At 45.5% G+C, this 16,477-nt stretch overlaps 1 protein-coding gene across 1 annotated transcript in view; it reads left to right on the top strand.

Annotated features, from left to right (window-relative positions):
- Positions 1 to 16,477, top strand: part of LOC144166960 (phosphatidylcholine translocator ABCB4-like) — a 220,723-nt gene that overhangs the window by 163,131 nt on the left and 41,115 nt on the right. Inside the window, exon 15 of the mRNA XM_077696394.1 lies at positions 11,503 to 11,586. Within this exon, the coding sequence (XP_077552520.1) occupies positions 11,503 to 11,586 (84 nt within the window). The remainder of the gene's footprint in view (positions 1 to 11,502; positions 11,587 to 16,477) is intronic.

Genomic DNA, 16,477 nt, shown 5'->3' with positions numbered 1-16,477 from the left:
AGGCGTGTCCCGAACTTATTTGAACGGTCGCTTTGCGCACTTAGAACTAAAGTCAAATAAACGTGGATAATGAATGTTAGAACAAAATTACTGTGTTTAAACCGAAATAATCAAAGAAACACCTATGCGTTCGTAACATAAAAAAACACCTTCGTTCTTTCTCCCCTTAGTAAACAAAATCATAACGAATTAAGGTTGAGAAACGCCTCGAGGGCCAATGCCTATGCGGATGCGGGATCGAAAACGTGGGCATGCTAACTAATATGCTCCTGCAAGCCCGCTACAGATGTTCTTGCGATGAGATTTTTTATTATGAATATTTCCCCGCTGAAGCGAGCTCGCGTATGTGGTGTCGGCGCCGCAAACCAGCTGAAAGCAATTTGGAAGCGCTCAACGTGGCTGCCGCTTTGTAAATGCCTTCCAGCAGCACACCGGCCTTCTGTTTTCATTTTTCCACTTCCTCTGAGCAATCCGCCTTTCCTTTTAGGCTCTGGCAGTATGACGGCACGCGCTGTGCGATCAAAGGCTATGGCGCTGCAACAAGGCGGTCGCGCACGACATGTGCGGCGAGTTTTGCGGGGCCCTTTTGGTGCTTGCTGCACTTCCGTTCGTTTTTCGCTTCTGGATTTTTTTTTTTCCTCTGTCGTGCGTAAGGTTTTCTGAACGGTTCAACCTGCGGACGTACAGCCCGCCTATATATATAGTGCGCACCGTACTCCGCAATGTGAAACCCCGAGAAATCGCAGCTGTCGCATCGTGCGACAAGAGCGCTCACTTCTTCCATCGCCGAAGTCCTGAATGAGGTCTCAGCTACGCATCATCGCCAACCTGCTGCAACCGTTTCCTGAGCTGCTTCGGCCCTGCCACTGGTGAACCAAGTCTGACAAGACATCCATGATCTTCAATGCGCGCCTGTGACGGTAAGTGGCACTCGCCAATCACCTCCGCTCTCTCCATCTCTTTTCCGTTCAACCTTTTTTTTTGTTTATTTTAGATTCAGGTGAACAGTTACCGAAGTGCTTTGATTTCCCTTCACCCAACGCTGCTGCTTTTAATTATAATCCACTTCGCGATCTCTCTCCCCCCCCCCCCTCCTTCCCGTCAAATCGCCGCGAAAAAAAAAAAGAAGAAAGGAAACGATCGAGCTAGCTTAAGCGCGTGTGCATTCCCTTTTAATTATTTTAGACTGAAAGTCTAAAACTTGAAGACTACTGTCGCAGCTCTCGTGATACGTCCAACCATGCAGCCTATTCATTTTTTTCCCCCTTCTTATAAGTAAGCGATCCAGGTATGTCTGGCGTGTCTATGCTATGCGCGACTTAAGGGTTAATGCCGATGGGGCGACCGAAGGCGAAGAAAGAGCGATTCCTGGAGAGGGCGGCCGTCGGTATGACCGCGACGCGCGAAAGTGTGTATGGGGGCGACAGGCGCCAAGAATACTCATTGTGTCCTCAGCGGCGGCAAGTTCGGGTGGCTTAATTGAAATGTTGAAATGCTGCGAAATGTATCTCGAGCCATCACGGTCAAATCAGAACAAAATAAACGAAGACGCACCTCGCACAACTGCTTCACTTGCTACTTGATTTAACCTACGTTCATGAGTTAAAATTGTAAGCAAAACAAATTTCAGCGCTTCTTTGATGCTCAGGTTACCGTCGAACGTCATTTGTAGGTTAAAAGGCAAGTTACACTGGCACCTTGTCTGTACCCTTAAAAAAAACTGATCAAACAATCGCCACAAAAAAAAATAAATAAACAACCTTGGCTTTGAAATGAGTCGAACCACGGACTTTCAAAACGGAAATCCGACTTTCAACCGCTCGACCACGCGGGGAGACGACGTAGAATTTGGTGTACCAACCGAGGCTGCCCACGAATAGTGTCGGGTGTACTTTCTTTTGGTCGTATTTGAGAGGTTTGAGCAGTGGTAACGCTTGTTTCTTGCGCACCGATCTTGGAGCCGAGGACAATAATGCTACTGCTACAAGCGTTGTAACCACAGCTCCATTATTTGAGTAAAGAAAAGCTATCGCACATCCCCGGTCTCCCCTGCGCAAGCCATGGGAGCTACGAATAGAATGGAATGCGCCGCTAGAATTCTGGCGTCGATCTTGCAGACAAGCCGCATTATGCTAATACTGGATGCGATGTAACCAGAGCTCCCTTATTTAACTCGCACAAAGCTATCGCAGATCCCCGATCTCCTCGATGAAAGCCGAACAAGCCACAAATGGATGAGCGCCTGCGAACAGAAATAGCTTGCAATTTGTCTCAAGGCAACCGATTACGACAAGTTAAAAAGAAATTGATTGTTTTCTGCTGAAAGGAGTGACCCCAAACCACGCGAAGACGGACGCCGCCCCCCCTTTCCGATGCTCTCTCGCGCTGCGTCGACGCCGATATCTGGCGAGCGTAGACATCGGCGTCGCTCGGGCGTCGGGTCGCGTCGCCATGCATTTCTGGCGACGCGCGCTGATGCAACGCCAAAAGTACGCTGCATGTGGTTGGGCCTTTAGAGAGGTTGTGCGAGCTCGTGTGAATGTATAGCTTTTTCTTGCATCAGTGCGCTTTCAGGTTTTCAGGGGAGTGAAAAAGAAGTGGGGGAGATTAAAACCTAAATATGAGGTTGGGGAGGGGGTGGGTGGAGGCTGGGACAAAGAATTAAAATGAAAAGAAGGCTGATTTGCTGGCTGCAACGCCTTGCCACAAATTAAAAAAAAACACATAAAGCAAACATAAAACCGTAATACGGGAATGAGTGGTATTTGTATGCACAACCCGCACGAGCTTTATCAGCTGTTTCCAAAAAAGGCCCGTCAATTCTTCCTCCACGGTAATACCTATATAAACTTGTCTGTAAAAAAGCTAGCGACAACAGTGTTTGCAAATTCATTTTAGCGTGACAGTGCAGCTTACATAAAACTTTTCCATGAGATTTTCTGCATTTTGGAGAGCAACCGAATGTTTGTAAAGCTGCTTTCTTTGGTTAGTGAAAGTGTGACTTTCATTTAGAGAAACTACATAAAAATGCATTACACCAGCGTAAACACTGGGTAATTGTCTTAGCTGATTTGCGTGCTGCAAAGCGGAGCGAAATAAATTAACGCCTTGCTACAAATTAAAAAAAAACACAAGCAAAAGAATTCAATCACTTGGCTGCATAACAGGTGTTCTCTGAACAAGGTAGTAAACAAAAATATACAAATGTTTAATCTCTAACAATAACTGGTAAGAATCAAACACGGCATCAATGCCTGGCATGAAGCCAAAGCGCGTCGAAGTTGTGCCAAGAGCGCCATTGTATTTTCTGCCGAAATGAGGCGTCGAAGCTCATTTGGCGCATTAGCAATATTAAAGAGTTGCAGCAGAGTGGAGGAGGTCACATTACGCTCTGGTAGGCGACCGGTGCTACTGCGCGTGCGCAGAAACGGATATACTGGTTGAGCGCATGTCCTGTCCCGCGCCCGATTCAACAGTCAGTACCAGGTACTTATAAAAGGCGAGGCCCAATTTCAACAAAGAAATAATTATTTTCCCATAATTCGCCACTCTTTCGCCACATATCACGCTCCTGACCACTCGACCGACGGAGAACCGGCGCTGTCAAACATGTTACCTGCCTGCGATTTACTCATTCTGAACCAGTTTGGCCGTAAAGCAGCAACCTATGTGTTTTAGAATTTGACGTCATGTATCGTACAACCGACCATTTCAATCATGTTGCGTGTAGATTACACACATAGAGCATCGCGGTATTTGGTGCCGTCAGCTGTAAAAATTTTTGTGTGCTTTATGTTACGCCGGACGTAACTCAAAACATTGGCCTAAAGTTCCCTCGCACGTAATTATAGTTTTCAATTCTGGGTCCCGTCGGGCGTAGCTCTAGTTTTCAATTTCGGGTTCAGTCAGACGTAACTCTAGGCACTGTGTATTTTTAATTGGTTAGCAGGAGTAGTTCAAACTTAAAAGTTATATTTATGTAAACAATGTAAACATGTATGTGATTGCAAAACAAAAAAAACTGCTTCCCATATTTTTTCTACACAACTTCTGGCATCTATTCATGTCTTGCTGGTAATTTTTTGTTGAATAGTTTTTTTCCTATTGTTCTCAAGAACAATCAAGGAAATTTTTTTAACTAAGACACTACTTATCTCACATAAAGACTAATTAGATATTTGAAATCAGCTACAAATACTGAACAAGCCCATGAAGTTTTGTCAAAATTGGTTGGAAAGCAAAAAAAGACCAGTGTGCTTCCTTGAATTTGAATTCTTTATTATTTCCAACGGTGTGAGATACATACAAGTTAGTATACAAACAAGGAGAATGCTTCAGATCAATAGAGAATGTTTCAGCTCAATAGCAGTAATACCAATTTAATCACAGGCTTCTAACAAATATTCCACGTAATAAAAAAATAAAGCAGTAGCGACTCCACAGCCACATTTTGGCGATTTCTCAATGTCACAAAGGCTTGTTTGTAAGATTGGTTGTGGCCGATTACAGCCCCCGCAACAAAACATGACTGGACAATCGTAGCAGAGCGATTCCTTGTAATTGGATCGTTTGAATGTTAAAAAAAACACTTAATGCAGTGATAACTGTGCTTAATGCTGGTACATATAATGTAAATGCTGCCCATATTATGTCACTAGTGCGAGATTTGAAAGGCGTTCAATATTTCTTGCTTTTATTTTTGGTTAAAAAATCTTCGTGGCTGTAATGCAGTTGAGTGAGTTACGGAAGGCTAGTTATTCCACACAAGTTATTTTTTGTCTTGATACCCCCCCTAAGCTCAGAAAACACCACCGTGCTACTGTCAAAAATCCCCCTGCCCCTCCCCATTTTCCACCTTCCAAACACTCCCAAAGCCTCTGTGCTCAGTGGTTCCACATTTTACACTCCCAGGCTGTGTGTTAGCCCACTGCTTTCCTCAAAGCTACCTAAATGAGCAAGGTAGAAACAAATTATTGTTTTGTCGCATTTTTCATTTCAGATGGAGCACGTAGCTACTTACGTCTGCAATCGGTGTCAACAGAGGACACCTTCTTTCAACCACCTTTTCCGTCACTACTGCACATGGCACGGCACTGAAGGTGACTGGCAATGTAACCTGGAAGGCTGCAGCAGAACTTACAAGCTCTACAGCTCCTTTCGCAAGCATGTCAGCCGTCATCATGGTCACCTGTTTGCTTCGAGCAGTACAAGCAGCGCACCTCCTACTGAGCTACAGCCGCCCCAGGATGATGCAGGCGAGGAAGTGGCATACAGTGGGTCCACCGTGTCTGAACAAGCCACCGACGAGGTGCAAGTTCATGATGCTCAAGCGGCTGACCCGACCACTCAATGCACCTCACATCTTTCTTCTTTGCTTCTTAAGTGGCAGGAAGGCAGACAGTTACCAGAAAGTACCATAAGTGAGATAGCAAGCGATGTAATTGCCTTCACCACAGAGTTTAAAGAGACTCTAGCATCAGTTGACACATCTAAGCTTGGAAAATTGAAAACCAGGATAGGCAGAGAAAACCACTGGAAGGCCGTGCACACATTTGTGTCTCCTCGCAGAGTGAGCTGCTCTGACGAAAAGGGCGACACTTATGAGTACGTCCCAATTTTAGAGACAATACAGGCTATTGCAGAGGCTCGTGGTGAATTTGAACGTATTCAACCACACAAGGCCCACTTACTGCAGGATGTGCCAGATGGCTCTTATTTTCAACAGCATTCATTTTTTTCGAATGCTAACAACGAAGGCCTGCTTGCTCTCCAACTTTACTTTGACGAGTTTGATGTTTGCAATCCTATAGGAAGTAAGCGTGGAAAGCACAAGGTGTTAGCTGGGTACCTCACAATTCTCAACTCATCCCCTAAATTTCGCTCAAAACTGAATGAGAAGTATCTTGTACTCATTGCAAAGGACGTGCTTGTCCAGAAAGTCGGCTTGCACAAAATTTTTCAGCCACTCCTTGCTGACATTCACAAGTTAGAGACTGAAGGGGTTGAGCTCAATGGAGAAATACTAAAGGGGTCAGTGTTGTACGTGTGCGGAGACAACTTATCCAGCCACCAGATTGGCGGCTTTCGTGACCACTTTTCATCGGGCCCCATCTGCCGCTTCTGCATGGCCACTAAAGATGAAATTGATGCAAAGTGGCAGGAGCATGAATACACTCTAAGAACCAAGGATGCCCATGCACGTCATGTGGAGCTCATAAAGACAGACAAAAATTTGTCCAACTGCTATGGTGTAACTGGCGAAAGCTGCCTAAGTGCCATCCAGTCATTTGATGCCACACAAGGTTTGCCACCAGACATTATGCATGACCTCTTTGAGGGTGTCATTCCTTTCGTAATGAAACATGTGAACAAGCACTTGATTAATAGTGATGTTTTCACCCTAGACGAGCTGAACAAGAGGCTTAGTTCATTCCCACTTCAAGGTGCTGACAAGAAAGCTAGGCTACCTCCTCTCACACGCCGAGTTCTCTTTGGGAGCCAGGTCATTAAGGGCTCAGCTGCGGAAAAGCTTTGCTTTTTTCGCTACTTTTCCCTCATCATCGGTGACTGCATTCCTAGGGACAACGCAGCCTATGGTGTCTACCTTGCATTGCGAGTTGCGGCTGACATTATTCTTGCACCTCAGGTTCCCCAAAGTGTTGCAGCGTACCTAAAAGTGAAAATCGAAGATTTTTACAGCAGTTTTAAGGAAGTATTCCCAAATGTTTGTGTCATCCCAAAAATGCACTATTTGATTCACTACCCCAGACTTCTGCTTTTGTATGGCCCACTTTCAAAGCTCTCGTGTATGCGGTTTGAAGCGAAGCACCAATATTTCAAGTCTCTAGCAAGAAAAACGCGCAACTTCAAAAATGTTTCGGCTACACTAAGCCGTCGCCACCAGCTGAGTTTGATGTATTCCCTTGCTCAACCAGTTCAGCTAGTAACCACCGTGGGTGGCAAAAACAAAGACTTTGACTCACTGCCTCAACTGCTGAAGGACAGGCTTCAGGAACTTGGCACAGCAGGGATGTATGTTGAATGTTTTTCAACAGTCACATTGTCAGCAAGGACAGTATGCACGTCTGGTGTGCTGCCACTAATTGTCCAAGCAGACGAACTTCCTCGGTTCGCCCAGGTACAGCTGATTGCATGTTGCGACAACAAGTACTTTGTCATTGCATCTATCCTAGAGACACAATATTTTGACAATCATCTCCACTGTTTCGCTGTAGCCCACACAGATCATAAGGTTATAATAGAAAACATTGGACATCTTGAAGAGTATTTTGAACCAATGTACTTGTACAGTCTGAGAGCTCACAGCTATGTAAATACCAGATATGCCTTTTTTACAGAGAATGACTAACAAGTTTTGGAGGCTTCTGTGTATATACTGTTTGTGTCTACCTTGTTAAAGTTTCTGTTGTACAGTAGTTGCACGCTTGTTATGTGGGCAAGCACTAGGATTTGACCAGTTAGGAATTTTCGCTGGCATGCAGGTGCCAAGAAACTGTGTTGCAGCCAATGACTTGAATGTTGCACTGTAAATATAAGAACGTAAAGATCTTTGACTTGTTGAGCTAATGAATTTGTACACTTTGTCTACGTGTATAGTGTTATTGGGTGTATGATAGCTTGTTAGGTGATAGAGACTATCTTTATTGCGGGATTAAAGCATTCTCTTCATGTAAATAGATGCTTGATTTAATTTTATTGATTGTGGGGGTTTAACACGCTGACGCTACACAGGCGATGAGGCAAGCCATAGTGGAGGGCTCTGGATTGATTTTGACCACCTGGGGATCTTTTAACGTGCGGTGAAATCTCGTACACACGGGCATTTTTGCTTTTCGTCTCCATCAGAAAAGCGGCGGCGGCGGCTGGGAATCGAACCCGCGACCTCGGGCTCAGCAGCGCAACGCCTTAGCCACTCAGCTACCGCGGCGGGTGGATCTTTAATGTAAATATGTAAATAGATGCTACGCAAGCTGGCATAAGGCCTATGAAGTAAAAACTGAGTTTTTCAAGCTTCAGTCTTTCAAGTTCACATTGGTGTTTTGAAATACTTGATAATTCAGAGAATCTGTCACTATTTTTGATTCCCATGTGATAGCTTTAGTGTTTTGATCAAAGTTTGTGTCAAATACCGGACTGGATTACCTGACCACGAAGACTACTATATTCATCCACCTGGCCACCGTTCTAGTAGAACAAACCAGAATAAATGCTGTCGTCATTTCGTGCCCTTCAGTGCACATTGCAACGCACTGTGAATGCTTGGAACACGCTATCAAGCGATGCTGTAAATGGCACAAACATTGATCAGTTTTGTTTATTTATGGAACGGCTAACAGAGCCTGTATAGTTATTTTTGTTGTGAAAGAGGAAAAAGTGTCTTGCAGGGTTGCATTGTACCTTCTTTGTGCATTTTTTTATCATGTGTAGCATGGGATTTCTAGTATATTTCTTCTTCGTGTACGCGAAGTGTACACGAAGATGTACTTGCTATTAAAAAAAGTGTTCCTCTGTTCCGCATATTGTCCCTCATAGTACTGAAGTTCTTGACCTTGTTGTACCTTATTTGATCCATGTGATGCTGTATGCCAACTACCTGTGGTGACTGTGAAGACCTACCCTATTTATAAATGAATAAACTGCCAACATTGAGAAAATGTCCATTGCATTATTTAAGGCGTTCGGAACCAACACGGAGTTTGTTTATTGACTCTTTCATACGGTTGCATATACGGTTGCACATAGTGGCATGATCAAAGCCTTGCCTAAAATGCAGAGTAACAATAATGGGTCATAATGGCTGCCCACCACAGTGCAAGCATAGCCACGGTATGCTTACAGTTCCAGATATCTTATGTGAAATGTGGTAAAAATGTAACTGAAAATCGTATCAGGTAATCGAACTTGTCATCTTCAAGTAGTCGTGGTGAAGTTTGGTAGAGGTAGAAAATTAAGTCTCAGGTAATGTACCTGTAACCCCAATTATGAAAATCTGAAGTAAGGTCACTTAGCATTACTGCCGAACCTCTAGTTAGGTCACTTAGCATTACTGTTGAACTACTTTTTCACCAAATAAATATTTAACAGCCACCTGGTTGTAGTAGCCATCCAAATAGGCTGGAATACACTACAAAATCGTCGAAAAATGCTTAGAGTAAAACTTTTGCACAACATATATACTATTCTAAAACTGGCCTGGCAGAACCACGAAGCCCGGCAGAATCGCGCTGCTAACAGACTCCCAAGATGCGCAATCGTGCGCCCTGCAATGCCTGTCGCCAATGGATTGGCTTAATTATGAATATTCCAGTGCGAAGTTTTTGCACATTAGGCACCCCCCCCATTCCGTAATCTCGTCCAGTGTCACACGGGATGCTCTTTCTCAGTGTCACCGGATTTGCAAACGCATTTCCAGGGGAGACCACAAAGCTGCTGCTAAGTGCTTTCTCGCTCTTACTAAGTCAGCAGACGTACGTAAAGACTCGCTGCCTCGTACAAATGCGAAAATTCGTACACGTTTCACTCAGAATACACCAGCGTGCGCGTCCGACTTGCCTGTGCTGTCATTTACCCGCTACGTCCGCTGTACCCGATGGATCATGGTACTTACGTTCGCCGTACCTTAGGCACAGTGATGTGTTAAAAGTACGAAAAAAAAAGATTAGAGGCTGCTTTATGCTACAGCAAACGGTGCAGCGGTGCGTAGGCAATGTATGCGTGTGTTACCTGCTCTCAAGCGCAGGTTTTAAAAGGAACAACGTTTAGCGAGACAACGACGCTGCTGCGAGTAATGCAACACCGCAGGGCAATGCGTTGAGGGCCGTTCCTCGCGTTATAGGAGCACCTAAGAATGTTCGTATTACCTCAGATTACTCGCCCTTCCCCACAAAAAAGAAAAAAAAAAGAACACGCACGTTTCACCACACCGACTGCCCGCACAACCACCGACACGACACCCAGTGTTTGCTGTGCAGTTCCGCAATTGTGCCGTGTTGAGCCGGCAAGGGTCGCTCGGTTGCTTGAGCGCGCATTCGCGCGCTATTTAAACCGACTAGTTGTGCACAGGCAAGTTACGTTAATGAGCTTTGCAACGACCAGCATTATGCATCTCTTGGTGCCGGCAGCGTGATGAGGCAGCAGTTATTGTTAAAATAAACAGATCAAGATAGACGATCGCGCCGGCTGTGGCATGGAATATCGGCTTTGCAACTGCGTTCAGCCATCGCGTGCTACTCACTCATTTAATTAGCAATAAGTGACGGTTACAGTTAACATTCAGCGTGAATTAGCAGCCGGAACATAGGACTAACATGGCGACCGCCCGCTTGAGATGATTACACTCTTGATGGCGTTTTTTGTGGACGTGGAGGTACTGCAGGGACCGAACTCCATCTTACCAATGGTGTTATGTCATTCTAAATTATCCTGTTTAGTTCTCAGATGGTCAACGGTAGTACCGTGGAGGTACGTCCACATTTTTACGCCATGCCTAGGGAGGAAATTTTTTGCTATAGGTACTTTTCATGGCACATTCCTTCTTAAAAACGCCATTTCCGGCTAGTTTGCGTTTACAGTGTGGGTGGCAATGGCAAATGTATCCCTACAAAGAAATCGTGCATCTCGAACTAGAGAAAACCCTCACTGTACTAAACTATTTTCTGGAAGGAAGACCATGCTTTCACTGTGCGAGAATTTTCGCTGCACGGGGAGGATTACTATTCACGTGTATAGCATGAGGTGTGTGCAAGCAGAATCAAGCGAGTTCACAAATACACCATCTAAACACCGTATAGCGCAGTAGGCAAGACACAGGACGAAGGGGACACGGAGGGGACACGTCCTGTGTCTTGCCTACTGCGCTATACGGTGTTTAGATGGAGTACCAACTAGCTTGTACCCATACGTTGTCACAAATACACGTCAAGCAAAATTACTTCTGCGGTATGTGGCGCTAGGCCGCCTTGTAAATAGGGATAAAGGCAAGTTACACTTACAAGAAACACACTTTACTCCTCCTTTCTGAGCCCTCCGCCAAGTGCAATGCGTTCGGCAATTTAAAACCAATGGTTTTGCGTTCACATTGTAATAATAAGTGCTTAGGGCTGCTAATGTTTTGTAACCCTTCTGCTGAAAACATGAATTAATAATTTTAGGTTTCCCTGGCCAATATTATAGCCACAGCCAGATGATTACAGATTCACGGATTTTTTAAGCCTTTTTCACAACACACTTCTGAAGAAGACACATGTGGTGGTGAAACGGGTACATTATAATGGCTATAAAAGGGTTTTGTGCTCCCAATTCCAGTGAAACACTCCACAAATGTCTTTACCCTGCAATGACCATTCGTAACAACACACGTGCATAGTACAGGTCAGCGGAAGTATGTGCCTCTAAATTTAGTCCCCTACTTGTTGTGTTTTCGGATGCGACAATTCAGCCTAATGATGCTAATGGGAGGGCCAACACCTTCTTCTCGTGCAGGATCTTGCGTGGTACGATGACTTGGAAAACACGCCCGACATTCTTCTCGGCTTGCTATCCTCGGACACAGCGCGAGTTCATGGCGTAAGTGTCGCAACAGGCTTCTGCGGCATTGGGTTTTCTAAAGCACAAAATAAATATTAACCTTGATAGGTCATTCCTTAGGATTGTGGTGCATAAAATTTACGAGAACCAAACCCACCTCCGAACATTCGCGCTTGTGTAGGCGTTTTTAGCGGCGTGTGTTAATGCACGAAGTGGAGACACATCATCAACCAAATATTGCTCCGTGATGATAAGCCCGTATTGTGCCACATATAACTTGACTATAGGGACCGGACAGCTGGACGGGTGGCGCCACCACTCGGCGCCCTCTTCGTTAATGGAATGAGAGGGTGCATTGGACTACGCTGCTTCCCGTTGTTTTTTCCGCGTTTTCTTCGGTGCTTTGAATGTTTTGGTGGTGTTGTGAGCGGATATGTGCGGTTAAAGAAAGTCTGGACAGCTCAGTTGGGTTCTTACATGCAATAACGGCTGCATAGACTTCTCGGATGATTCTAAATTTGGGATTGATTGATTGTAGGGTTTAACGCGCCGACGCAACGCAGGCGATGAGGCGCGCCGTAGTGGAGGGCTCCGGATTAATTTTGACCACCTGGGGATCTTTATCGTGCGCCGAAATCTCGTACACACGGGCGTTTTTGCTTTTCGCCTCCATCAGAAAAGCGGCCGCCGCGGCCGGGAATCGAACCTGCGACCTTGTGCTCAGCAGCGCAACGCCTTAGCCACTGAGCCACCGCGGCGGGTTTCTAAATTTGGGTACGTGCTACAATGACATGAGCGCTTCTTGCAGGGATCTGCGCTTCTCTTCACCCGATCTGAGTACGAATAAAACTTAATAAAACTTAGTATTCTTAGTATTCATTTCTTCTTAAATGCACTAGCGGTTACGTAAATTGCTGAACACTTCTACGTTTGGGAATGGGCTACACTGACATGAGCCCTTTTTGCAGCTCTCTGCGCCTCGCTGCGCGCCATCTGAGGAGGAATAACACTATTAATATTAGTATTTATTTATACCACTTTGAATTATCTTGACTAGTTTCAATGACTACGGTTCCACGCCAGCCTTAACGATGGGATACCTCGATGCGTGCGCTTTGAAGAGAAAGGCACTTACATACATACGAGATCGATTACCGTGTGGCCGTGGAAACGCAGCGGCCGTTTTCACTTTTTTTCTGTAACCGTAAGCTTTCACCCAACAGCCCAAGCTACAAACCATCCCCCCTCCCCTTCCCGTTTTACAACCTACGTGAAATAAATGCTGGCACGGGTAGTTAAAAAAATGTGGCAGTGTTAACTTCAATCTGTATTTTTGAATGCGTAAGTATTTTTTGCCGGTTACCTAAAAAATCGCACACGCCTTGTTAAGAAACGGAAAACGCCCGACTACTTGCCTCAAATAGGGGTGCATCTGCCCAAGCCCTCGAGCACAGTCTACATTGGCGTCCGGAAGGGGGGGCAAGCGGGGGCCGGGAGATTCGGATATTTTTGTGCACTAAAAAAAAAGCTGCACAGCTTGGTGGGCCCATAATTAAAATAACTTTGCCCTGAAGGACGAAAGAGAGGAGATAACGGCACCGACGTTCTCTCCTGTGTGCCGTCGTTTACGCGAAGTTTTTTTAATTATGTAAGTGAACCGACCAGCCCAACAATCCACGCTGTGATTAGCACACTCAGGTCCTGCGTATCCGTATGAAACGCCCTTCAGGACTGCGGTCAACATTGCACGTTAAACGCTGACAAACATTGCCATTGCCGGTCATGTCACGGCAGTGAAACAGACTTCCTGTGCTGGCTGTAGAAGATAGCGAACAATTCTGAAAGGTTTGACGTATTTTTTTGTCTAAACTCTACATTTATGCAGTATTACCGCAAGAACTTCAGTTTTTGAATAAATTTGCAGCTATATCTAGCAAAAAACCTTCACCGCCACACTTAGTAGGGCGAGTGTGACATCTTCCCGTGCAGTCACATCACCTTGTACGCCCTTTCCTTCTAAATTGCAAAATAAATCAACCCCTCAAAACGCATGTACACCTGTACTGCATTGAAAGTCAGGGAGGCTAGTAGTATCTTTATTGTGTGAGCCACTTCAACAGACTTCATCACACATGTCATCTCGCCATTCGCCCAGAAAAACCCGAGGCGTCTGCAGCTGCTATTTAAAGAATATTCACGGAGTGCAGTTATGTGTATGTGAACGTTTTGTGCTGTGTGCTGGTGATCAGTTGGCGTGAGTCGAGAACCCTCAGGCAGCGAGACTGACCACTGCTCCTTACGAAGTGACAGTAACTTTTCGCATTTTCTTTATTAACTGTAGTTAAAATCCAATGTATATTTTCCAAGTCTGGTTCTAAGTCGCTGTTCGTAATTTTTGTTTCATATGCCTAGTTTAAACCACAAATAGCGCCTTTTTGGGGCTATTCAACCGTACCCCCCCCCCCCCCCAAGTAATGGATGCCCCCCTTGAAAAAAGGTCTGCGGGCGCCCTTGAGCACAGACGCATTTCCGACACGTTGGAAGCAGTTAGAATAATTTGGAGAGGGGGGCATGGACGCGCAAGATTAAAACAAAAATCATCCAGCCCTCCGTCTAACGCGAAGGTTCTTTCGTGCGAAATAGAATGGTAAAGTGTCAAAGTCAACGACGCTGGGATCAAAAGAACAAGCTGCGTGCTCATCAAATTCGAAGCTCAACTAGTCAAAGTATAAATCCAGAAGGTAATCAAGGAAACCCACACGAGGAAGCGTTGCGATAAACCATTATCGTCATTAAACGGAGGAGTGCATGATATTTCAAGGGTAGGTGGCAGCTTGTAAAACTCGACCGCAGCATTCAGTTGTGAAACTGCGGGCAGGTTTTTGGCACCCTCCTGTCTCTTGTTCTTTACCATCGCAGGAATTCTTTTTGAAAAGCCATTTACGAACTAGACAGCAACCATTGCAAGTCTTATAAAGCAATGGTTTTCCACGGCACGCAATAACGTTCTAGTATCGTGCGGTCTTTAATCTGTAAACGATTCTCGCTGACTGCAGTGAGCGTATTTCTGTGCAATCAACCACGTTTCTACCGAAGTTAGTAAGTTGCGGAGCGTCGTTCATGACAATTTTGTTTTTGGGAAAATCTCAGGCGGCACCCCCCAACTTTGTCTTTCGACTGAGCACGACGCTGTTTCGCAGCATTCCTGGATCGGCTGTACACACCGGCTTTGTACGAGAGGTTAGCTGCACTATATTGCTCGATACGCCGAACTGCATACAGGCATGAAAACGTTGCACGTAGGAATGGACTTGCGCTTCCAGATTGACATCTAGCTTGGCGCATTGAGCATCGTCTGCTGCTTGTAATTACTGAGTATGGGCGTAAATCACACAATTGGCGTGCCTCTTGAAGGCCGCCTCTACTTTCAAGACTTACCGATCTGAAAAAAGTCCTTGTGTTTATCTATGCTTTGGAAGCCGCACCGCAGCAAAACGACAGAAAGCCGCGCACAACTACGCTGCGCTGACCGCAACCGGAATTCCACTGACGAGCAGTTCGCCATGGCTAGCGCCGTGGCGAACTGAAGCGACGGTGACAGTGGTGCCATACAACGGCCTCCCGGTCCCAATGAAGGACGGTTTGTTCACTACCTAATTCAACACGCATGACATTCTCGGTGCCTCACCACTCACAAACAAAGGAGTAGTGTGCTGTCTGAATACCGCCATCACTCACGTGCCACCTGTTTACGCAAGTGCGGTACATAAGCTGTGTGGAACCCTATGTAAAGCACACTTCCCATCGTTGGGGTTGTCTTCTGTTTGAGCCCCAGGTAGCAAAAAAGGTTCCAAAACGTACACGCTGCGTATATGCCAGCCGAAAAAAGGTCTACAAAACGACTCCGAAAAGACTCCCATCGTTGCGCAGATGTCTCTTTTAATGTCCGTCTGGATAACCTATTTTTTAACAAACTACATCCGGTGTTGTAGACGTTGAGAGAAATGCGGTTCAAAATAGGTCGTAAAAAAGGACTGTAACATGCAATTTGGATGTGTTACGGAATCGGCTGAAAGGACCTGAAAAATCTCAGTTTAAAACTGGTTGTTGGGATACCAATGAAATCTCTTTCTTGGCTAAGCTGCATTTAAGTCACTTTTTAGACGACCATTGCACTTACCTTTCGTTGTCGCTCTACACACATTTCCAAATAAAATAATGGACACAGCAGTGCCCGTATAAATACAGCGCACTGCAAGACGTCCATGCGTTACACAATCTCCAGAATAATAGAAACAGAGTCACTACAAATATTTTATTGAATCCAGTGTGATACATTTGTAAACACTATAATGTATAATTTGCAGTTCGATACTGCGTGATCAGAATGGTTAGTGGGGATTCCTGCATAACTTCGTCACAAGTTCCCGGTCTGTCCAGCATGTTCTGTTTACATCCTGTCTTGCTGGCTTGGTGGCGGGGTGAATTTCGTCACAAGTTCCCGGTCTGTCCAGCATGTTCTGTTTACATCCTGTCTTGCTGGCTTGGTGGCGGGGTGAATTTCGTCACAAGTTCCCGGTCTGTCCAGAATGTTCTGTTTACATCCTGTCTTGCTGGCTTGGTGGCGGGGTGAATTTCGTCACAAGTTCCCGGTCTGTCCAGCATGTTCTGTTTACATCCTGTCTTGCTGGCTTGGTGGCGGGGTGAATTTCGTCACAAGTTCCCGGTCTGTCCAGCATGTTCTGTTTACATCCTGTCTTGCTGGCTTGGTGGCGGGGTGAATTTCGTCACAAGTTCCCGGTCTGTCCAGCATGTTCTGTTTACATCCTGTCTTGCTGGCTTGGTGGCGGGGTGAATTTCGTCACAAGTTCCCGGTCTGTCAAGCATGTTCTGTTTACATCCTGTCTTGCTGGCTTGGTGGCGGGGTGAA

This window comes from Haemaphysalis longicornis, unplaced genomic scaffold (assembly GCF_048455015.1).
Source record: "Haemaphysalis longicornis isolate Haplotype H1 unplaced genomic scaffold, Haemaphysalis longicornis Haplotype H1 scaffold_2, whole genome shotgun sequence".
Taxonomy (NCBI): Eukaryota; Metazoa; Arthropoda; class Arachnida; order Ixodida; family Ixodidae; genus Haemaphysalis; species Haemaphysalis longicornis.
Note: the sequence above shows the minus strand (reverse complement) of the source record. Positions and strands in the feature narration are given on the sequence as shown.